The sequence below is a fragment of the Trichosurus vulpecula genome, chromosome 3, assembly GCF_011100635.1.
Source record: "Trichosurus vulpecula isolate mTriVul1 chromosome 3, mTriVul1.pri, whole genome shotgun sequence".
NCBI classification, from domain to species: domain Eukaryota; kingdom Metazoa; phylum Chordata; class Mammalia; order Diprotodontia; family Phalangeridae; genus Trichosurus; species Trichosurus vulpecula.
In genome coordinates this window covers 34096515-34121061 of record NC_050575.1, presented here as the reverse complement: position 1 = coordinate 34121061, position 24547 = coordinate 34096515, and the positions used below count along the sequence as shown (strand labels likewise).

The 24547-nt window shown below is 35.8% G+C and overlaps 1 protein-coding gene across 1 annotated transcript in view; it reads left to right on the top strand.

Moving 5' to 3' along the window:
* Nucleotides 1–24547, top strand: part of BRF1 (BRF1 RNA polymerase III transcription initiation factor subunit) — a 159245-nt gene that overhangs the window by 86522 nt on the left and 48176 nt on the right. Inside the window, 3 exon segments of the mRNA XM_036748768.1 lie at nucleotides 1034–1073; nucleotides 1165–1257; nucleotides 3609–3887. Of these exon segments, the coding sequence (XP_036604663.1) occupies nucleotides 1034–1073; nucleotides 1165–1257; nucleotides 3609–3887 (412 nt within the window).

Below are 24547 nucleotides of genomic sequence, written 5' to 3'. Positions count from 1 at the left end.
CATAGAAAAAACCTAGCAACAGGCTTCAAATCCTTACCATAAATTCCCTATTACAGTGTTACACATGTCCCTTATTTTCCCACTTGTCTTCAGTGGTCTCCAATCATTCACTGGTCTTCAGTATTCTTTGATTTTATAGTAGCAATGGCTTGTGAAGTGAATATAATTTAAGGATAGGGCTAGGAGCTTTTATGAGTTTGCTGCAGTTTCATTCAGGCTAATGGCTAAGGCCCAGCTGGATGTTGAAATGACCTCTACCCACTCCCTGTCCTATTACTGTTTGATTCACAATACGGTTAGATTTTCTTTTCTAGTTTTATAATTTAGTTCTTCTTCCCTCGGGAACTCTGAATATCTACTTTGTTCCTTAGATGTTTTCTCAAACAACTCTCTTCTTTGTGAATTTTATGTTTCCTGATCTAAGACTTCTTAACTATGAATGCTCTTCTGTCCAGCAGCATATGCTTGATATTATGAGTTCATCATTTTGACTTGTTCGAGGATAACACTTGTGTTAAATATGTCCTTGGTTACAATGAGAAAGATCATTTATTATACATGTATATAGTACACACACACACACACACACACACACACACACACACACACACAAAAGACATGCACTAATCTTTAGCATTTCTGAAACTATGGGACAGTGTTTAAGGCTTAATAGTATTTCAGAAGTAGCTAAATAATATTTACTAAAATTTTGTGAAAATGTCCTCTTCCCTCAAATTACATTTTTAAATCAAGATACTAACCATTCAATCAAAGCTAAATATTCGTCATCCTTTTTAGTGGAGTAGAAGGAAGAACCTAGACCCATTAGGGGTTTCCCAGTTTCTTAAGAAATGCTGTTTGGTTATGGTAACCCTTCCCTGAAAAATAAAAAAAAGATTGGAAGCAAAAGAGACTTAGTGTGGAAAAACAAACATCTTTAAAATCAGTAGTACAAGAATAACAGAATAAAAGTTTTATTCAAGAGTGTATCATTTTGCTTACTGAAATGCACCTTTTTCCTCTTCTGTTTCAGCTGGAACAGGCCTTATCAAAAGAACTTGAGGATGTGGAAGGTAACAGTCTTGTCTTATAGCTTGGATTATTTATTTTTCCTTAGGAATTGAATGCTATTTAGTAATTATTTTTTAAAATTTATTACAAAAGGTGAAATATCGAGCTACCAGGATGAGATAGAGATTGAATTAGAAAATAGTAGGCCGAAGGTGAAAGGAGCACTTGCGCATTTCACTAAAGATGGTAAGTTAACCCAGTATTCTTTGTACTAAAATTATATATTATACAAAGAAAATGAGCTTGGTCATGTGATCGGAGTAAAAGCTATTTGCCATTGCATTCTAGCATGCATACTGCCTTGTATTTGAAGAATAGTTTCAATGATGGTAAATAACAACTAATGAATTTAGAAGCATTTCTTCTTTGACATGGGTTCGTTTCTTCACAAGATAGCCTACAGTTACAATCAGTTTGTCAAATGTGTGCATACATGTACATAATATACACATACATACATATATACATCTACCCACATATATGGAACTATCCATTATACTGCTGATAATGCCACGAGAGCCTAAAAAATTGAGTCAGAAAATCACAAAATGAAGAAATACTGGATATGCAGCTTTCAGAGAAACTATAAAGGGGATTATTGCACTGGATGAAAGGTTGTACTAAAAGATCTCCAAAGTCCCATCTAACTTTATGAATGTATCATTCCTTTGCATCCAGATGTAGTGATATTATAAATATTTTAAAAAGAGAAGTCTAGACCTAATAATATGCATATGTTGGAGCCGTTCTTCAGTTGGAAAGAGTTGATTAAGAGTTTTAAAATATATTTGTGTGTGCGTGTATGTGCATGCGTCTGTATGTATGTATATATGTGTATATGAATATGTGTGTATAAATATGTACACAGATATTTAATGGGATATCTGATTATGTCATAAAGTATTCACAGATTGGGCAGTTCTGTTGATGGAAATTGCTGTGTTAACAGATTGAAAAACTGAGCTGTTAGCATTGAAAGTGTTTTTATACTTCCTAAAGGAAGAAACCTCCTTCAGTCAGGGAAGGAAAAGATTTAATAGTTAAAGGTCGTTTGCTTTGGTAGCATTGGACATTATTGCTTATGCCATAGGATCATAGATTTAGAACCGAAAAGGGACCTTAGAAGCTATCTCTTTTAACTCTCTGATTTTATAGGTGAAGAACTGAGGGCTGGAGAGGTTTAAAAAACGTGACATGTCCAGGGACATCTAGCTAGTCAGTGCCAAATCCTGACTCCAAGGCCAATCAGTCCCCTCTCCACTACTCTACATTTCCTCTCAGCCTGCTGCTATTGGTTTTTTAATCCAAGACAGGAAACATTTCTTTGTGGCTGTCAATAGATGGTTACCATGGTAACCACAGACACACTCACATGTGTTGATGGAGTGATGGCTCATTTCACATATGCAGAAAATAACCTCACCAGATAAGGAATAATTTTAAATGACATGTACTTACAGTTAGTTTTAAATTCAGTATTATATCTTGATCACTGTGTCTTCTCAGCCTACTTACAGTTTAAAAAGAGCATAAGAAGTACCTTCCTGGCTGAGTCTCAAGGATCGTCCAACTCTGGATTTTGTCACAGTGCCCCCTGGCGATGGTTTGTGGGATACCATGGGAATCACTCACCAAACTGTCACCTTAGGTCCATACATGCACGTAAAACATCCCTAACTCTTTTTATTTCCTGTTATGAATTCGTATACCTGTGAGATTTTATCTTTCATATGGATTCCTGAGAATTGACAGTCCTGAAATTCTCGTGTTGGGGAGATGACCTCAATACACTGATTCTGAGGTGAAGCCTTCAATTGTGATTCATTAAGTTGAAAATGCCATGTACTTTACTTGGTAGCAAGGCATCACAATTGATCTGTGGCATTAAAAATCACTTCATAAACTTTTTCAGGTAAAGGTCGAATGGATCTTAAATGTTATCTAGTCCAGCGCTTTCATGCTATGGAGAAGGAAACTGAGGCCCAGAGAGGCTAAGCAACTCATTCAGTGTCATACTGGTGCTAAGTAGGCAAGCTGAAATTGAAACCGAGACCTTCTACCTTCAGATTCAGTGCTTTTTCTACTGTATTGCAGGTCTTAAGGTCTGTTCATTTCCTTTCTGCCATTGAAATGGTCAGAAATGCTTAAAATTTGCCCATACCAACCACATTTAGAAATCAGTATGATTTCTTTATGTTACTGCTTTGTGGGAAATTTGATGTTCTTATTAATATAAACATTTGTCAGAATGACAGAATCTTATATGACATCTACTTCATTTATAAATAAAACATTTTAAAAACATAAATTATTTTATAAAACTTACAAGTCTCAAAGAAAAAGGCATCATTTTAAAAGCATGTCTTTTTACAGTTCATTTTTCCATAATTGTGTTAGAGGTTGATTGAAATCACCTTCTGCAGCTTAGTGATGGATTTTCTTTCTTTCCTTTTATGAAAAATAAATTGACCTTTTCTGTTCCTATAATTTTCATTTTAGTAACAGTTGACAGTGATCTTTTAAAATTATTTTAATAGATTCCATAGATGATAATACTTCCAGTATATTTGGAGAAGATGATGCAGAAGATGAAGAACTAGAAGCAGCTGCAAATCATTTAAATAAAGACTTTTATAAAGAACTTCTTGATAGAAACAGATTGAGCAATGATGATGATCTAAGTTGTGGAAATGGAACCATAGACCCAATTAAGCCACCAGCTTTAGAAACTTTACTTGGTCCTCTGCCTACAGCAGCCAGTTTGGGGATCACTGAATCCATCAAAGAATGCATTTCACCAGAGAGCCGGGAGCCCAGTAAGTACCACTGATGAACTATGGTCTTTTCTGAAGTTGGCGCCTTTAAAAACAGGATATGATCTTCCAAGTGTGACTGGCTTTCATTTGGTGTTTGTTTTTTTTTTTCTAATCTCAATGATAATTGACTAAGTTGAAAAGAGGTGGTGTGCAGTGAGCATAATCATATAAATACTTTTTTTTAGCAGAAGGAAATTTTTTCAGATACAAGGATAAATTTGTGGAGGACAATAAAAATATTATAACTCCCCTGCTCAGTATCAGCTTAAACTGTTTCTACTTTATAGTTGTGTTCTTTTTAGCACATTGCCCACCATTTGTAGAAAGTTAGGGCTGCTTTAGGGTTAAACTTTTGTAGGATGACTAGACATTTCCCAGTAAAATGCAGTCTTTAATATATGGAAAGAACACTTTTATTCTGGATGAAACTTCTAGGACTCTTATCTTTGGGCCTTGGAGCCTTAGAGGCATGTATTTATAGGTTGACAAGGGCTTTACCCATGTGGTACATTTTTTTTTTTCAGTGCTCATGATTTTTGTTTTGATTCTTCTGGAGAGAGTTATCTTCTCTTGGATATTCTTGCAAAACAGTATTATTTTGTTAAATATGAATTTTGTTATCTTTTGTTTGTGTATCACCTACATTTCCCACCCTATTTCTTCCTAACCTCCTCCAACAGAACTATCCTTTATAACCAAGAATAAAATATGAGGAAAAAAAAGTTCTGGCAAACTAAGATGTCAAAAAAAAGCTGATATTATCTGTAGTATACCTATAATCTTCTACCTCTTCATAGAAGGTAGTGGAGGTATCTCCTTTGGGAACAACACTTGGTCATTATGATTTTACAGCATTAAGTTTTTTTGTTGCTGTTCTTTCTATTTACAATGTTGTAGTCCTTGTGTTTATTATTTTCTTGGTCTCCTCATTTCACTTTTTTTTTAAAAGTAAATATTTATTGATATCTGCTTGTTTTTTTTTACATCACAAAAAAATTCCTCCCAGTACCTCTTTTTTCCCCCTCCTACAGAGGTATTCCATGTAACAAATAATATCTTTAAAATCAGTAAAACTAATCCATACATTGAAAAAGTCTAAAAATGTGTGCAGTGGACCATACCTGTGGACCTCCCACCCCTGCAAATGAGTAGGGTTGGAGTGTCTTGTGACAAGACACTCTTTGGAAACAGTTATTCTATGTAATTTTGAGTCATCAGCTTTTTACTGATTTGGTTCTTTCCATTTACATCATTTTGTGTATATTGTTTTCTTGGCTCAGCTTACTCCACTGTTTCAGGTCATATAGATCTTTCCATGGTTGTCTCTATTCATCACAACTGTCATTTCTTAAAGCACGGTAATATCCTATTACATTATGTACTACAGTTTGTCGTCATTCCTCTATAGAAGAACATTACTTTGTTTCCAGTTCTTGGCTATTGGGAGAAATGCTGTACGTAGGGACTTTCTTCTCGTTATTGACCTCCTTGGGATATATACCTAACAGTGAAATCTTTGGGTTATAGAATATGGACATTTTGCTCATGTTCTCTCCATAATTCCAGATTGCTCTGTGGAATGATTATACTTAGCATATCTCTACAAACAATGCCTTAGTGTGACTGTCTTTCCACAACCTCTCAAACATTAACTATTCATATTTTTTGTCACTTCTGCCAAATTGCTGAGTGTGAGGTTAAACCTCGGGGTTTCCATTTCTTTTATTATTAGTGATTTGGAGTATTCGTATAATGGTTAATAGTTTGTAATTGAAAAACAGTATTTTAAGTTAATATGTCTGAAGCGATGCATTGTTTCTATGCCACATCAATCACATTGTATAGATAGTGATTCCCTTTTGGACAGCTCTCACTTTTAAGAAGTTTTCCTTCTTGTGAGTATTAACGTCCCTCTCTGAGATTTCTGCTCATTGTTTTTGCAGCTAGGCAGAAAAAATGTACCATCAATGTGACGACCTTTCCAATATTAGATTAGTTCTTACGCTTCCTTTCCATTGCTTCTCCCCTAACCCTCCATAAAAGAAGAGAATTTGGATAGCAAATGTCTGAGGGTGAGGTGCTGAGGCTGTAGGATCTCAAAGAAGGGGAACCAAGTTCTCTGACTTCAGGCATCGGTCTTCTCTGGACCAACACACAGTGTAAGTTTTTCTTTAAACCGTGTTCACAATCATCATGTTTTCTATTCTGTCTCTCACATTTAGTCAATTGCCAAGTCTCTCCACATTTCTTGTATCTTTCCATTCCTTTCTACTCTGTATGCTACTTTCTTAGCTCAGGATCCTATTGCCTCTCATCTGGACTAGTTTGTCTTTTTCAAGAGTCGGCCTTCTCTAACACATCCTCTTCACATAATCTTCCTCAGAAATGGTCTCACCGTGACTTTCAGTAGCTTCCTAATGCTTATGGGATGAAATAGAAACTTTCAAGCCCTGCATCATTCCATAGTCTTACTCTCAATTGGCTCTGCAGCATTATTTCACATTACTCTTGTTCATTCATGAGTTCTAGCCACATTTCAAACAAGCTAATCTAGTTGTTCCCTGGACTAGGACATTTTGTCTCTTACTTCCATGTCACAAATAATTACAATTGCCTTGAATCTTAGACTCATCTCTGCCTTTCAGAATCCTCGTGTTCCTATAACGCTCAGGTGTCACTTTTTCAAAGAAGCCTCCAATTCTCTTGGAATTACTTCTTTGTGCGCATGTTCCATTTCTCTAGTACAGGGATTCTTGATCTGGGACTGTCAATTTGTTTTTTAAAAATATTTTGACTATAGTATTTTAGTATTACTGGTTTCCTTTATAACCTTGTGTATTTTATGCATTTTAAAAACACTGCTGGGTGCACAGGTTTGATTAGATTAGATTTAACAGAACCATCTATGATACAAAAAAGGTTAAGAATGCTTGCCCTGGAAAAATATAAGTTTCTGCATGTCTCGGACTGTTTTGGATTTGGATTTGTTTGTTTATTTTTGGGTTGTTTTGGGGTCTTTTTTGTCACTTAGGGCCTGCTATGCTCATTGCCTCATATATAGTAGATGCTTAATAAATGGCTGTTGAATTGGATTAAATTTAATCCTTTATTAGAAATTTTATTAGGGTTACAAGTGACATAGGAAATCAAAGGATGTGTTTCAAGATGTGTATTTAGTTGTACCTTCGCTTCTTTTCTGTTTCTAGGCAAGAATGCATGCTATAGGGGCTATTCCTACCTCTCCTGAGATGACTCCTTCTTGGTAATATGAAGGGTCACGTACTGCATAGATCTGGCTCGCTAGTCTCTCACTCCGCGATAGCTGGTGTGTAGATTCTTAGAATGTGGCCCTCCACTTACTAGGACCTTGTTTATATGTTAAAAGTTATAAGACGGGCTAATTAGGAGAAGATTCTTCCAAACCCTCCTCCTTTTGTCCTGGTCGTTTTTTTGGCTTCACTCTTACCCTCGCTGAGACCTCCTTCCCTTCTGACAATGCTGCGTCTTTGACTCCGGCAGTGGGTCTGCCTTCTTTCACGTACTGATCCTAAAGGAGCAGTTATAATATTCCATTCTCCTTGTTGTTACTTCCAAACTATTTTTACCTCCCTCGGTAACCTTTCCTCTTTTGAAGTTCACTCAGTTGACATTTTCTATCCAATCTTACTTATGGTAACTGTAGTATTCTAACCCCCTCCTCATCCTCACTTCTTTTTCAAGAAGTCAATATCTACCTCAATGTCTTGTTCTCCTCTTCAACTCTTTCCCTTATACTAGGGACCTTTAGTATCCACTTATATTCAACCCCCTAACCTCCCTATTTCTTAGCCTCCTTAAATTCCATGACCTATTCTATTCCATTCTTCCACAAATAGGGATGGTCACACATTCGATCTAATGATTACCTATAAATGTTCATTTCCCTAATTAGAAACTGACATACCTTTATCTGACCACAACCCCTTATCATTCCACCTCTCCCTACTTACAGTTAAGGGCTTTGACCCAGCAAAGGCAACTGAAAAAGAGCAGTCGGAGAGGTAGGAAATAAGCCAGGAGAGAGTAATATTATGAAAACCTAGAAGGGAGAGAATTCGAGAGAAGGAGGTAGTCAGGAGTGTAAAATGCAGCAGACAGGTCAAGGAGGATTAGGACTGAGAAGAGACCATCATATTTGGCAATTAAGAGTTCCCTGGTAAGTTTGGAGAAAGCAGTTTCAGTAGTTAGGGGAGGAAGTTGGAAGCCAGATTACAAAAATTACGTAAGTAAGTGAGAGGGGAAGAAGTAGAGGCAACAAGTGCTGCTCTCCTAAACTTATTTTTATCCTCACTGAGATCTTCAATCCTTACATCCCTCAATACTTTCTTTTTTTAATATTTTTTTCCAATTACATATAAAAAACAGTTTTTAACACTTTTTTCAAATTTTAAGTTCCCAATTCTATCTCTTCTTCCCTTCTCTTCCTCCTTCCCTTCTACCTCCCTGAGATAGTAAGCAATCAGATACAGGTTATACATGCGCGCAGTCATGTAAAACATTTCCATATAAGTTATTTTGTGGAAGAAAACTTGAAAAAAAACAGGGCGGGGAGGAGGAGAGAGAGAAAGAGAGGGGGAGAGAGAGAGACAGAGAGAGACAGAGACAGATGGGGGCAGGGAGTGAAATAATATATGTTAGTCTGTATTCAAATGCTGTCAGTTCTTTCTCTGCAGGTGTATAGCATTTCATTGTGAGTCTCTTGAGGTTGTCTTGGATCATTGTATTGCTGAGAATAGCTAAGTCATTCACAGTTGTTGATCATACAGTATTGCCGTTACTGTGTACAATGTTCTCTTGATTCTGCTCACTTCACTGTGTATCAGTTCATGTAAATCTTTCCGGGTTTTTTTGAAATCATCCTGCCTTTCATTTCTTATAGCAAGTAGTATTCCATTACAATCATGTACCACAATTTGTTCAGTCATTCCACAATTGACAGGCATCCCTTCAGTTTCCAATTCTTAGCTGCCATACAAAAAAAAGCTGCTAGAAATATTTTTATCTCCTTGGGTTACATACCTAGCAGTGGTATTGTTAAATCAAAGAGTATGCAGTTTTATAGCCCTTTGGTCAGAGTTCCAAATTGCTCTCCAGAGTGGTTAGATCAGTTCACAACTTTACCAATAGTGCATTAGTTTTCTAGTTTTCCTACATCCTATCCAAGATTTATCATTTTCTTTTTCTGTCATATTAACCAATCTGAGAGGTGTGAAGTTGTATCTCAGAGTTGTTTTAATTTGCATTTCTCTAATCAATAGTGATTTAGAACATTTTTTCATATGACTATAGATAGCTTTGATTTCTTAATCTGAAACTGCCTGTTCACATCTTTTGACCACTTATCAATTAGTAGATGACTTGTAGTCTTATAAATTTGACTCAGTTCTCTAAATATTTGAGAAATGAGGACTTTATCAGAGATACTTTCTGTAAAAATAATTATTACCAATTTTCTGCTTTCCTTCTAATTTTGATTGCAGTGATTTTTGTTTTGGGAAAATTATCCGTTTTACACTTTGTATTGCTCTCTATTGCTGTAACATTCTTAACAGTACAGGTAACATTTTTCCATATAAGAAATAAACAGTTTGACCTTACTGAGTCCTTATCTTTAATGTTTACCTTATATTTCTCTTGGATCTTATATGTCAGATTCTCCTTTGGGTTCTGATCTTTTTGTCATAAATACTCGAAAGTCTTTCAATTCATTAAATATTCATTTCTTTTCAATCAGAATTATGCTCAGCTTTGCTGAATATTTGTTGCAAACCCAGCTTCTCTGCTCTTCAAAATATAATGTTCCAAGCCCTTCGGTCTTTTAATAGCTACTAGATCTTGTCTTAGTCCTGACTGTAGCTCCACAGAATTTAAGTTGTTTTTTTTTCTTGTTGTTTGTATTTTCTCCTTAACCTGGGAACTTCAAAGCTTGGCTATGATATTCCTGTGAGTTTTCATCTTGGAATCTCTTTTTGGAGGTAATCAATGGATTTTTTTTATTGTATTTCTGTTTTACCCTCGTGTTCTAGAACTTTGGGACAACTTTCTTTAATGATTTCTCTTTTTAAATTTTTTTTTCTCTAGTTACATGTAAAAGCAATTTTCAATATTTGTTTTTAAGACTCTTGAGTTCCAAATTCACTCCTTTCCTTTCTTTCCACACCCCCAACCATTGAGAAGGCAAGCAGTTCGACAAGTTATACATGTGTAGTCATGTAAAACATTTCCATAATAGTCATGCTGTGAAAGAAAACACAGACCAAAAAAACAAAAAATCACAAGAAAAATAAAGAAAGTTAAAAAAAAAAGTATGTTTCACTCTGTATACAGGCACCATCAGTTCTTTGTCTGGGAATGGAGAGCATTTTTCCTCATAAGTCTTTCAGAGTTGTCTTGGATCATTGTACTGCTGACAATAACTAAGTCATTCACAGTAGATCGTCGCATAATATTGCTGTTACTTTGTACACAGTACGTTTCACTTTGCATCCGCTCATGTGAGTCTTTCCAGGTTTTTCTGAGAGCATCCTGCTCATCATTTCTTAGAGCACTTTAGTATTACATCGTAATCACGTACCACAATTTCTTCAGCCATTCCCCAGCATCCACTCAATTTCTGATTCTTTGCCACCAGAAAAGAGCTGCTATGAATATTTTTATTCATAAAAGTCCTTTTCCTTTTTGTTTTTTTATCTCTTTTGGGATACAGACCTAGAAATGGTATTGCTAGGTCAAAGGGTATATTTGGTTTTATAGGCCCTTTGGGCATAGTTCCAAAGTGCTCTACATGGCTGAATCAGTTCACAACTTCACCAACAGTTTATTAATGTTTCTCTTTTCCCACATCCCCTCCAGCATTTGTCATTTCTCTTTTCTGTCCTATTAGCCAATACAATAGGTATGAAGTAGTACCTCAGAATTGTTTTAATTCACATTTCTCCAATCAATAGTGAGGTAAAGCATTTTTTTCATATGGCTATAGATAGCTTTAATTACTTCATCTGAAAATGTTCATATCTTTTGAGCGTTTTTCAATTGGGGAGTGGCTCATATTTTTATAAATTTGACTCAGTTCTCTCTATGTTTGAGAAATGAGGCTTTTATCAGAGAAACCTGCTTCAAAATTTGTTTTCACAGTTACTATTGCTAACTGTATTTCTCTCCATCCTGTTCCCCCTATTTCCTATTCTATCTTCTCTCTCCTTTCACCCTGTCCCTCCTCAAAAGTGTTTAATTTCTGGCTACCTCCTCCCCCAATCAGCCCTCCCTTCTATCATCCTTCTCCTCCCCCCCCCCCCGCCCTTTCCCTTATCTCCTTCCCTTCCTAATTCCATGTAGGGTAAGGTTTCTATATCTAATTGAGTGTGTATGTTAATCCCTCTTTGAGGCATTTCTGATGAGAGCAAGGTTCACTCACTTCCCCTCTCGTCCCCCCTCTTCCCCTCCACCGTGAAAGCTTTTTATTGTCTGTTTTATGTGAGATAATTTGCCCCATTCAACCTTTCCCTTTCTTTCTCCTAGTACCTTCCTCTTACCCCTTAATTTTATTTTTTAAATATCATCCCTTCATATTCAACTCATACCTCTGCCCTCTGTGTGTGTGTATGTGTGTGTATACACTACTTCTAACTGCCCTAATAGTGAGAAAATTCTTATGAATTACAAGTATCATCTTCCTACGTAGGAATGAAAACAGTTAAGTCCCTTGTTGTTTCCCTTTCCTGTTTACCTTTTTATGTTTCTCTTGAATTTGAAAGTCAGATTTTCTATTCAGCTCTAGTCTTTTCATCAGGAATGCTTGAAAGTCCTCTATTTCATTGAATATCTATCCATTTTTCTCCCTGAAGGATTATACTCAGTTTTGCTGAGTAGATGATTCTCGGCTATAACCCTAGCTGCTTTACCTTCCTGAATATCATACTCCAAGCCCTCCAATATTTTAACGTAGAAGCTGCTAACTCTTGTGTTACCCTGACTGTGGCTTCATAATACTTCAATTGTTTCTTTCTGGCTACTTGCAATATTTTCTCTTTGACCTGGTAACTCTGGAATTTGGCTACAATATTCCTAGTTTTCTTTTTGGAATCTCTTTCAGGAGGTGATCAGTGGATTCTTTCAATTTCCGTTTTACCCTGTGGTTCTAGAATATCAGGGCAATTTTCCTTGATAATTTCTTGAAAGATGATATCTAGGCTTTTTTTTTTTTTGAACATGACTTTCAGGAAGTTCAATAATTTAAAAATTCTCTCTCCTGGATCTGTTTTCCAGATCAGTTGTTTTTCCAGTGAGATATTTCATGCTGTCTTCTATTTTTTTTCATTCTTTTGATTTTGTTTTATTGTTTCTTGATTTATTATAAAGTCATTAGCTTCCATTTGCTCCATTCCAATTTGTAAGGAATTGTTTTCTTCAGTGAGCTTTTGGACCTCCTTTTCCATTTGGCCAATTCTGCTTTTTAAGGCGTTCTTCTCCTTACTGACTTTTTGGACCTCTTTTACAATTTGGCCCAGACTGTTTTTTTTTTTTCAGTATTTTTTTGTGTCTCCTTTACCAAGCTGTTGACTTGTTTTTCATGATTTTTCTTGCATCACTCCCATTTCTCTTCCCAGTTTTTCCTTTACCTTTCCTACTTGATTTTCAAACTCCTTTTTGAACTCTTCCATGGCCTGAGACAAATTTATATTTTTCTTGGAGGCTTTGGATTTAGGAGTTTCGACTTTGTTGTCTTCTTCTGAATGTATGTTTTGATCTTCCTTGTGACCATAGTAACTTTCTATGGTCAGAATTTTTTCTTGTTGTTTGCTCATTTTCCCAGCCTGTTACTTGACTTTTAACTCTTTATTAAGGTAGGGCTCTGCTTCCAGGGTAGAGGGTGCACTCTCCCAAGCTTCAGGGATTTTATGCAGCTGTTTTCAGAGATACTTCTAGGGACCTGTACATTTTCAATTTTTCCAGGGTGGTATAATCTAAGGAGAGGTGTGTTTACTACTCTCCTGACCCGTGCTCTGGTCTGTGAGTGCTCTTTTCTGCCCTGGAACTGTGAAGAGGATCCCTCATCCTCTGTGACTGAAACTCTACTGTGCTAGTGCTCCTCCTTGCCCTGGAATTGAGACTGGGATTCCCATAGGGCAGTGCAAGAGAGTGTTGCCCCCAGTGCCAGCTAAGGGTCCTTTTTATTCTCCTTCTGACCAGTTGTTTGGCCCCCCCTTACCATCTGTGAACTGAGATCTCCAGAAGTAGCTGCCACGGATTTTGTTTCCTCCAAGGCCTGCTGCTGGCTTGCAGGGGCTCTCCCTGTGCCAGGGTTAGGTCATTGCTGGCTTTTCCCTAGGCTTGGTCTCTCACTACTAGTTTGCTGGGCATGGCATGCCCTGGGATGTGCTCCCTTCTTTACCCCAGTGAGAACAACCTTTCCTGCTAACCTTCTAAGTTGTCTTGGGCTTGAATATTGTTTCACCTGGCCCTTTTGTTGGTTTTGGCACTCCAGAATTCATTTTGAGGCATTATTTTGAAGTTGTTTACAGGGGAATTTGGGAGTGATCAGGTGTGTGTCTGTATACTCTGCAATCTTGACTCTACCTCCCAAGCCTTTAATTTGTATTAAAAAATAAAAAGCAATATCTGTGAAAGGCAGTAAACCAGGGCATGCCAATACTTCTTCCCCCTCTTTTTAACTTCCACCTAGTTTTCTTCTGAGGAATTTGATCTTAACTTCTCTTGCCACTGTTCACAGTCCCTGCAGGAGTTATTGGTGTCATCCTTGTTCCCTATTGTTACTTCTACTACAGTTTTAGAGAGTCACAGAATTTGAGAATCTGAATTCTCCTCAGTAGCCATCTAATACAACCCATACACAAAACGAATATCCACTAGAGCACATTTGACAAATGGTAACTCAGCCTCTTTTTGAAGACCTCCAACAAGGGGAAACTTAGACTTCTAGCTAGTTGATAATAGTAAGTCTTTCTTCTTTTGAAAACTGCCTCTTTATAGCATTAATTATCTGTTGGAGAGCAGCTTATAGATTGGTGTTATTTTCCCGTAGATGTTGGATGTCAGACTTTTACCAGAATTGCATAATATGAAGATTTTTGCCCTCTAATCTTTTATCTTTTATTTTTTTTTCTGGCTGTATTGGTTTTGTTTGTGTGACTGGTTATTAATTTTACATAATCAACTTCTTTGAATGATTACTGGGCTCTGGGAAATTGTACCAGTTTGGGATTTGATGCAATCATTGCTATGTCGTTCACAAGTGGGAGTATCTGAAGGATCTCACCAATCATAGGGAATTCTTCCTCAACCTGGAAGTATCCCCTCCATCAAAATGGTAAATACTTTTGGCAAGTATGTATCACTTTGTTTTATGTCTTATGTGAAGGTCATTCAACATGGTTGTTTCTGTTATTAAATCGTTCAAGATATACTAAATGATCTTCTTACATGAATGGAAGACATCTTGTTGTAAAAGACAACTTTGAAGCATGAAGCATCTTTTTTTTTTACCAAATAAATCCTTTTTCATAATTAATAGATAGTAAGCATAATGTAATCTTAAATGCTCTCTTTCAATCACTTGTGAGATAGTGAAGCCATTGTTGAATATTCTTTGTGAAAACTTTACTACCCTCAATATTATCACCATTGTATTACATTTAGCACAGATCTCCTCTATCTATACTTGATCCAATCAAGCTGCTTTTCACATCTTGGTTCTTTTCAGTGCAGTTTCTATTTCCACTGTAATCACCTCAGTGAATATGTTGTTAGGGTCTAAGTATAGTTGTTCCAGTCCTTAATAGAGAAAAAAGGTTGTTGCAATAATTTTTGCAAATCTCTTCCATTTTTCTTCTTTTTATAGTCATCTTTCCTTTTTCATCCTCAGATACCCTTAGGATAACTTTGCTAAGTTGCCAAGCTTCCTTTGGACTGGTTTTACCGGATCACAGTTGATTATTTTTCTTCTTTGTAAGATTTTACAAATGAATTTGCATTTTAAACTGGTATTCCTTTTGACCGCTATCCCTCTTTTACCTTTTATTTCACTGTCTGTTTCAAGCTGTTGAATCTCTTCTTTGTCTTTGATCAAAACAAATGAAATGCAACTAATGAGGGCCTTATTTACTTAGAATCTTACGGATCTATTTAGGAGAACTTTAAAATGAACAGGAAAAGATCCAAGAGAGAGGATTGCCCTGAGAGAACTGAAAGGCCTGTTGTGTCAAAGAGTAAAACATAAGAGTTGGAATATGAAATGATAGAAATAGTAGTTCACCAAAGATAGTATCTGAGAAGAGAATCAGCAACAAAACCTAGTGCTCTGAGATGTCTGTCTATATAAATTTCACAAGGTATAGGTAATAAATAGTTTGAACTAGAGATCCTAACAGAAAGAGGCAAGTATGAACTTATACAGGAACTAAAACTTAGTGCGATGGGACTCATGGTTGGAATTTATCTCTGGAATTATATACCATATTCAGAAGGATCAGAATTGATCGGGACAGAATGGTGAAATATAATTTTCTCTTATTAAGAATATATAATCCTAAGCCACAGATGCCACTGCTAGGCCCTAAGGTTGCCAAAGATAGGAAAAAAAAAAGGTACCATATGCAATAAAATATTATAGCAGCACTTTTTATAATAGCAAAGAATTGGAAACAAAATTGATGTCCATTGTTAGGGAATGGTTAAGGAAATTAATCAAACTGGAAGTGGATCTTCTTATTTTACTCCTGATTTCATTAGAAAAGCCTCTAGCGTTTCTTTGTTACAGATAATTCTGTCTCTTGGTTCTAGATAAATACTGTTTGCCTTGTTAAAGGGGGAGGGGGATGGAGATGGGGGGTGGACACGATCAGATCTGTGTGTTAGGAAAATCATTTTGGAAGCTGAATGGAACATTTACTGGCTGTCTACTTTGTGCCGAACACTGTACTAACTACTGAGGGTACCAAAAAAAAAAGATAAGAATAGGCCTTTGGGAACTCCCAGCTTATTGGGAGGAGTAATATTCCTTGAAATTTTGATATAAATCTATCTGGACCTGTGTTTTTTTTTTCTTTGGGTTATTCCTTTATTGTAATACACTTCTATTTTCTTTTTCTGATATTGGGTTAATTTATCTTTTTTATTTGTTCCATTAATCTGAGTATTTTATATTTTTGTAAATATTCATTCTAATTTACAGTATTAGTTTTGTTAGCATATAGTTGGACAAAATAATTTGTAGTAATTTGCTTTTTATTTTTTATGAAATTTTGATTCTGGCATTTTGGTTTTCCTTTTCAAAACATCAAGCTAGTTAATGGTTTGTTTTATTCATTTTGCTTATCGATGAATATCTTCTTTGATTTTCACAATTTTTATGTTTAGTTGTGGCTTTTCATTTTTTGCTTTTCTATTTTTTTAAAATTTGTATGCCCAGTTCATTGATCTGTTTTTTGTTTGTTCAGAATGCTTAGAACTGCACCCCAAAGTTTTGGTGTGTTGTTTCATTGTTGCCCTTTGGGAGCGGTTGAATCATTGTTTCTGTTATTCATTTACCTAAGTGTTCTTTATGACTATATTACTTAAGTTTGAATCCATTTTTCAAATGCTCTTAATTTGATTATAATTTTTATTACATTGGAGTCAGTAAAAGATGTTTGATATTTCTTTTTTTCCCTCTACATTTATATATGAGATTTTTATGCTCTAACTCATGGTCTTAAGCTATCTGTTTTGCCAGTGCCACAGATTCTAATGGCTGATTAGACTGCATGACATTAATCATTTCATTCTGTTAGGGATAAATTAAATGTAGTAAGACCCACTTTGGGAAGATTCTTATATATAGTGATGAAAGACTATTTTTTATACTTATCTAAATCAACATTAAGAAGTCAGGGACAGCCTTTTGGATTTGACAAATAGTTTATTTCCTCTTGAGGTGTGTGCATCTCTGTGGGTGAGCACATGTATATCCTTGCTGGATATTGGTATATCTTTGAATATTTGCTTATATGTAGTAAAAGTTTTTTTTTTTTAAGCAGCTAGATGTTTCAGTGGATAAAGTACTGTGCCTGGAGTCAGGCAGGAAACTCTGAGTTTAAATCTGACCTCAGACTTTACTAGGTGTGTGCCCCTGGGCAAGTCACTCAAACTTGGTATGCTTCAGTTAAAATGGGGATAATGATAACTCCTACCTTCCAGGGTTGTTGTAAGAATAAAATGAGACAGTATTTGTAAAGCACTTTACAAACTTTAAAGCAGTGTATAAATGCTAGGTATTATCATCATTATAAATATTTGCCTCATTGCTTCATTTTCTTTAAATAGTGAATTTGCATTTGAGACCATTTTATTCCTAAGACAGGTGCTGAAAAATGCATATATTCTTTTCAGTTTCCATTCAGTAACCACCTAAGGGCTATCATATTCAATGTTTATAAAATTCTATTTGGGTCCTTTACTTCTTTCTTTGGTGTCTGTTTTGTTTTGTTTTTTTGGTTGGATTTGTCTAGACCTGACAGCTGGTACTTTGAGGACCCTGACTATTACAGTTTTGCTGTCTATTTCTCACTGTAATTTGATTAACTTTTCTTTTTAAGCACTTAGATGCTATGCCATTTGGTGCATCTATATTGAGTACTGATAGTATTTTATGATCTATGGTGTCGCATTAAAATTTTCTTGCTTATCACTTTTTAACTGTTTTTAATGTTATCTTGTCTATTTTTATCTTGTCTGTCTAATGTTATCTTGTCTGAGGATGAAGATTGCCACTCCTTAAGCAATTGTTTGAGTAAATTCTGTTCCAGCCTTTCATTTTAACTCTGTGTCTAATCTTTGTTTCAAGTGAGTTTCTCTATAAACAACATTGTTGAATTTTGCTTTCTTCCTTTGTTTTATTTGTTAGCTCCACCATTCATATCTGGGCTTTGATCGTTAATTGTTTTTTCTCTAACGTTTCCTCTAAGATTTTTTCTTCACATTCCCCCCCCCCTACCATTTTACTTACAAAAAATAGGTGGAAAAGAATGTGATCAACATGAGTAATCTGTAAATGAAATGGTCTGATTGTGCGCCTTTACATTTCCTGTCTTTACCTAACCCAGATCCAGGTGGCCATTTCTTCTTTATACTCTGCCCTTTGAAACTGAAGTTTGTTTTGCTTAAGACTTCCCTCTCTCTTAAGAATCCCTGTCCCTGCTTGTTTCCCTATAGAATTTAATGTATTCATATACCAAACTATGTTTAACCATCTTTTGCTAGGTTCAAATAAGAGGTTCATGTAAAGTTCAGATAAACCTATTTCATGGGATGGCCACTTTCCCTACCCCCTTCCTCCTATCTATATATGCTTCTTTTGTTATGCACCCCAATTATAAGAAGTATTAAGTTCCTCTACCTTTTTCCAGTTTCTTCCCTACTTAGTTCTAGCGTTTTCCTTTTTATCTTTGTCTTTCCTCCCTCAAAACCAGGTTGGCAGAACCCATTTGCCAAAGGTAGGTCCTGGCTGCATTTAATTCTATCTGTGACCCTTGAAGGCTGATATTCTGAAGAGATGCTTGTCTTTTCTCCCTTTTTTATCATGTAAGCTCTTCATCATCATTCATCCCAATTGCTCAGATGTATTTGCCTTTCTAAGTTTCTCTTCTGTTCTTTGTTTGTCTTTAAAAGATTCTGACCTTTTGAATAAATGAATGAACGTAATAGCATTTTGTAACAACAGTGCACCTTGCAGCTACCGTGGCTGTGTAAGGCCAATAACACCAGCACAGAGGAGGGCTGCTAGCACAGGTTCTTTGATCTGCTTTTCTAAGGAAAGCAACTTTAAGGGGTTAATAATCTTTAATTGAACATACATGTATGATTCGCTTAGTTCAAGGGAAAAAGTCAGCACCCTGAACTTTCAGAGAAATTACAAATAGGAATTACAAGCAAAGAGAATAACAAATCAACAGACAGGCTTCTATCTGTCTGACCAAATCACAATACATATTTACCAGAGAGAGAAGCACCAACATCTGGGTTTTCAAAGCAGGGTGTGGAGGGGTGGCTCTTAATGGCTACCCAGAGGCTCGTCTGACCAAACCATGTGACCGCTCTTCCAAAGAGTGAAACCCCCAAAACAAAACGCCAACCTCAGAGCATATATATCCGCACTTCTCAGGGTCAGAGAGTATCACAACCATGCAACTCAAACCCATGTGACCTAAGCCTTCCTGTGATGTAAGCAGGTCATCAAAGACTCCCCATTCAATCAAAGGCACTCAATCACCTTAGTGCTGAGAAGCATTCAAACAAAAAACAGCAAAAAGTTCCATCCTACTTGGTTAGACATTTACTGAGCACTTACCTGTGATAAGTGCTGAGAATAGTAACCAAAAAAAAAAAGTTTTGCTGGTCCCTGCATATAAAAGAAAATTCAGCTGCAGGGCAGATAGAAGAGCCCAGAAGTCCTAAGGGTTTTGGTATTAAGGGAGGTGGCAAAGCCCAGGGGTTCTTAGGTTACTTCATTAGGTTAAATGACAGTGCTGTGAATCTGTAGGGGGTAGAGGCAAGGCCAGGCATAAGGTCTGGATAGGAGGTGAGGCTGTGGCAGGCAACATGACGAGTCCTGATGGTTATATCTCACTGGAAGGAATTGAGTTGTTTCATTCAAGGCATGTGAGCAGACATATCCCAGACTTGTTCTGGGATATCCTGGGACCAGGAAAAGAGTTGAGGTAGTGCTTCAAAATCTTTGAAAATCAGGATCAACTGAAATAACTTTGCTAGCTAATATTATTATTTCTTATATTCTATTTATTAAAGGTCTATATTTTCTCCTCTAGTTTTTCTTAGTTTTTCAGGGAAAGGTATTCTTAGTTTTAGGCCTTTTTCTTTTTGAACATCAGATTCCAAGATTTTCTCTCTCCTATTCTAATTACAGCATTGCTTTGTGTGATTCTGATTCTGGTTCCTTAGTCCTTTATTTTTTTCTGTTTGCTCAAAGTATTTTTTCTTTAACCTGGAAACTCTGGATTTTGGCTGCGATATTCCTGCCAGTTTTTAGTATGGGATTTCTTTTAGGCATCGATCACCGATCAGTGCCTAATTTTCATTTTCCTGTGGCCTTTTCTTTCTAATATACCTGGGCAATTTAAGGGGACATGAATTTCAGGGAGTCCAATGATGTTTAAATTATCTAATCTTGACCTATTTTCCAGGTATTCTTTTTTTTATAGTAGATACCTTATATATTATTTTAATTTTTCACTCTTTTGGCTTTGTTGTTTTACCCAGCTATACAACTACTTGACCTATATCCCAGAGAGACCACAGGAAGAGGAAAAGGTTCTATATGTTTAAAAAAAAACAAAAACAAAAACAAACATTTGTGGCATCTCATTTTGTAGTGACAAAGACCTGGGAACCATGGAGGTACCCATAAGTTGGAAAATGACTTAGTAAATTAGGCTGTATGAATGTAATAAAATATGATTATGCCATAATAAATGATGGAGGAGATAGAAGACTTGTCTGAATTAATGTAGAGTGAAGTGAGCGGAACAAGAAAATTGCTATACTATAACAACAATATTGTGGAAAGAAACCATTTTCAAAGACTGATCTACACCATAGTGGACAATAATAATCTGCAATTCTAAAAAACTTACATTGAAGCATTCCATGTATCTTGTGATGGGAGAAAGAAGTCCTGATAGACCATTAAAATATTATACCATATGATATAGATATTATACCATATGATATACCATATGATATGATATAGATTATACCACTATGTAGATATGTAGAATGAGAAGTTTTTGAATTTGTCTTCCTTGAATTCTTCTTGAGGAGTGAGGGACAGGTGGGAGAGAAGGAAACAAAATGCTCGCATGTTTTAAGAAATAACCTTTCATTTAAAAAAAAAGCTATTCACATGCCATTGTGAAGCATTGGAACCAGTGATTATGCATCTTCTGTGACCCTACTACCTTCCACTTTTGCTGAGAAGCTAGAGTTTTAGTAACCTCCTTTGACATAGTTGCCCTAACATTCATTATAAAGCTTCCTCTTTCTTGTTTAATGTAACTTGTGTTTTCATTGTGTTGAACTTCATATAACCATATAGATGACCAAAAATTTTCCACATATATTCCTTTTTTCCTGAAGTTTTTTACAATCTATGTCCTTAGAAGCTGATATAGTTTAAAAAATAATTAACAATTTTTAATTTAGTTCTTTCTTGTTGCTTTGACTCTTGTATATAAAAAAGTGTAAGAACTTTGACTTTTGCTTATTAAAGGAATCTTAAATTTCCCTTTTCCTCCCCAGAGTCAGTTCTTCATGCTTATTTTTTGTTAACTGTATTTGTGCAGTAATAGTTTTCTACTATGTATACTAGCTAAATATCAACTAATTCTTCCAGTGCCTTCCCACTGTAGTAATTCTCTCAAGTCAATTCTACTATAATGGTGCTTGATACTTGTGTGTAGAGTTGTTCATTTTTTCTTTCCTCCTTTGTTGTACAAATGCTGAAATATTTTATATGTTTTTTCAAATACTGTGGGTGAATTCCAATTGTTCATGATATTTACAGAAGATAGCAGCTTTTAAAAGTTACTTTGTTTATTCTGTGATTAGTATGCTAGTTGTATTAATTATTAATTAATTCTATGATCACAATCATTTGTGACATCAGCATTATTTTTGTAAAATCCTTTTTTGTTTTTTGGCATAATTTCTGGAGTTTTCATTAAAGATTTTCAGTGACTTCAAGGTCTTTAACTTTTCCCTCTTTAGATTTTAGCAGTTGTTCAATTTAATCTCTTATTTTGTCTGGTCTTGTCTTATGGGTGAATGAAGGTTATGAGTTTTTGTTGTTCAATATATTTATACGTGCAAATATATGTGTATTTGTACATGCATAAATATATATGTATAGTTATACACACATGTATATATTTATACATACATATACGTAATTATAACATAATTGTCCAATTATTTGTTGCTTAAGACATTATTAAAGAATTTTTAGCTTGAATCTCTTAACCACTAAATGGGAACCATTGATATAAATTAACACTTGGAGATTATCCCAAAGTGGATTTGCCATGGGAATGATAGGTTTCTCCTCGTTATAGATCTTTAAGCAGAAACTGGCTGACTCCTTGCTGGGGATGTTTAAAGAAGGGATTCTTGTTGGTATGGCTTATAGTAGATGACCCCTGAGGTTTCTTCCAGCAATAAGATTCTATTATTCTATGTAATAAAATGCAAATTTATTTAAAAGTATTATCGAATTCGTAAAAGCTTTTTGTTGAGGTCTGTGTAAGTTTTTGATTCATTATTCATTCTTGGAATGTGGGGAATCACTGCTGTAGTCTGTTTGAGATATGAGACAGAAGCCAAAGACAAGTGATGGTTGAATTCATGGAAATAAATGACCTTTAGAAAAAGGGGATTACAGAAAGACAAAGAAGGAGACCAAGAGCAAGAGATTATAGAAGGAGCAAAGAGGACCAAGACCAGTGCTTTGCAGAGAATCCTTTATAAGGGATGGGGAAGAAGACAACCTCCAAAGGAAATTAAAGAGTGGTAAGAGAAGTAGAAGAACTAGGAAAATATAGTGGCTAAGAAACCAGGTTAAAAGAAAAGGATGGTTGGGTGCCATATGCTGTAGAGTTCAAATAGGATGAAGTCCAAAAAAAGGTATACTGAATTTGGCACTAAGAAAGTTATCAGTAACCTTTGATAGAGTAGTTTTAGAAGGATGTGATGAATTTAGAAGCCAGATTGTAAGAGATTAAAGAGATCAGATGGCTTGAAAATGGAAGCTTTAAGTATAGACACATTTTTCAAGAAGTTTGATGGGGCAGTGACATGGAGGAATAAAGAAATTAAATGAAAGCTGGATAGAATAGAAAGATCAAAGATCTTTTGTTTCTTAGGATTGGGGAAATCTAAACATATTTATAGACAAAGAGGAAGACAACATTGGAAAGTGAGAGTTTGAAGATATGAAAGACGGAGGGAATGAGAATAGTTTCTGGGAAAAGATTGAACTGATAAGACAGAGTGGCTTTATTTCTAAAGTCTGCTCTGGTGATCTTATGATTTCTGGAATTACCAAGTTTACGTGCTAGCATTGTATTTATTTGCCAATAATCTTGGCTATCAAATGAAACAAAAATGCATACAATATGTATAAAAAGAGGTAAATGAGTTTTACCTAAGTGATTCCTGTATTCTACCCACACTAAATGTACCAGGGCAGAACAACTTCCTTGTTGTACCAAGTACGGCAAGTGTCATTCATACTTTGCTGAGTCATTTGTCTCGTTTGAAGAGGAGGAAAATGAATTGGAAGATAGTACCTAGAAATATTACCTGTGCTTCTCCATCAAATGACCCTTTAACCAGCTGGGTGAAATCATTAGTGAAAGTATTGCCCTAGTCATAAAGGTCAATACTAGTCTAGCCTTCCAAGAATGGGTATTATAATTATCTTAATGGTAACATCCAATAATTATTTGGAAAGAACTAGGAAATGCATTTTTCATTTTCATTTTTCAATTGGGTGTTGTAGATCAGAGGTGTCAAGGTCCAGCAGAGGCTGGAACCAAATTAAAATGTAATTGGGAAATGTTTAACAAAATAAATTAAAATATAGTACAGCATAGATAATGTTAATTTATGGTTTTCTAAGTCAATATATAGTGAGTTTGACACCATTTTTGTAGGCTATAAATAAGTTGGTGGCCTGATGTATTGGAAAGAGCATTGGATTTGCACTTAGCAGCCTTGGCTTTGAATCCCAAGTTCAACATTTACTAGTTTATGATGTTGGGAAAATTAATGTCTTTGAGCCTTAGTTTGCTTACCTGTATAATGAGCACAATGCCTTGCACATAGTAAGCATATAGTAAATGCTTTTTGGCTCTCTGACTGACCAGGTAACCTCCAAAGTCTCTTACAGTTCTGAAGTTCTGTGATTATGGAAATATTGATTCTTAAGGGACCACCTTTCCCTAGTAGGTTCAAACTCTGTCACTGACCTCTGCCTGACTGCTTCTTCCACTAAGATATTTATGTGCTACCTTTCTTACATTTGATTGGTTTTCTCTTTAAATCAGAGATAAACTGAACTTAGGAAACATATAAACTTAGCTAATGTATAATTTATCTGATCCTGCCTCTAGTATGGTTTCCTGAAAGGCTTGTTAAAGGGATGAAAATAAGGAAAGAGGGCACAAGAGTCCTAGACCAGAGCTCCCCAGATCCTTTACCTGCCTGTGTTAATTATCTTGGCTGTTTCTGCTGTGTACCTGAGACCTTGAATTTTCTATTTCCTATCCCTTTCTGCTTCTTCCTGTCAGTATCTGGGCAGTGTTTAACAGAGTAGCTATCCTCCAAATGGGGAAGAGGAAAAAAAAAATCAGTGAATAGAAGTGAAAAGTAAGCAGTACAATCTGTAGTGATAGTAGCTTTCTTTTACCAAATAGAAATGCCAGAAGTTAGCAGCAGGGGGAGTTATTTCAATGTTCACAAACATGCACGTGGAACACTTGTGAGTGATGGCAAAATCAAGGGTATGACCTTCTCTATGTATAGTTTAGGTGGGGTGGAAGAAAAAGTCATGG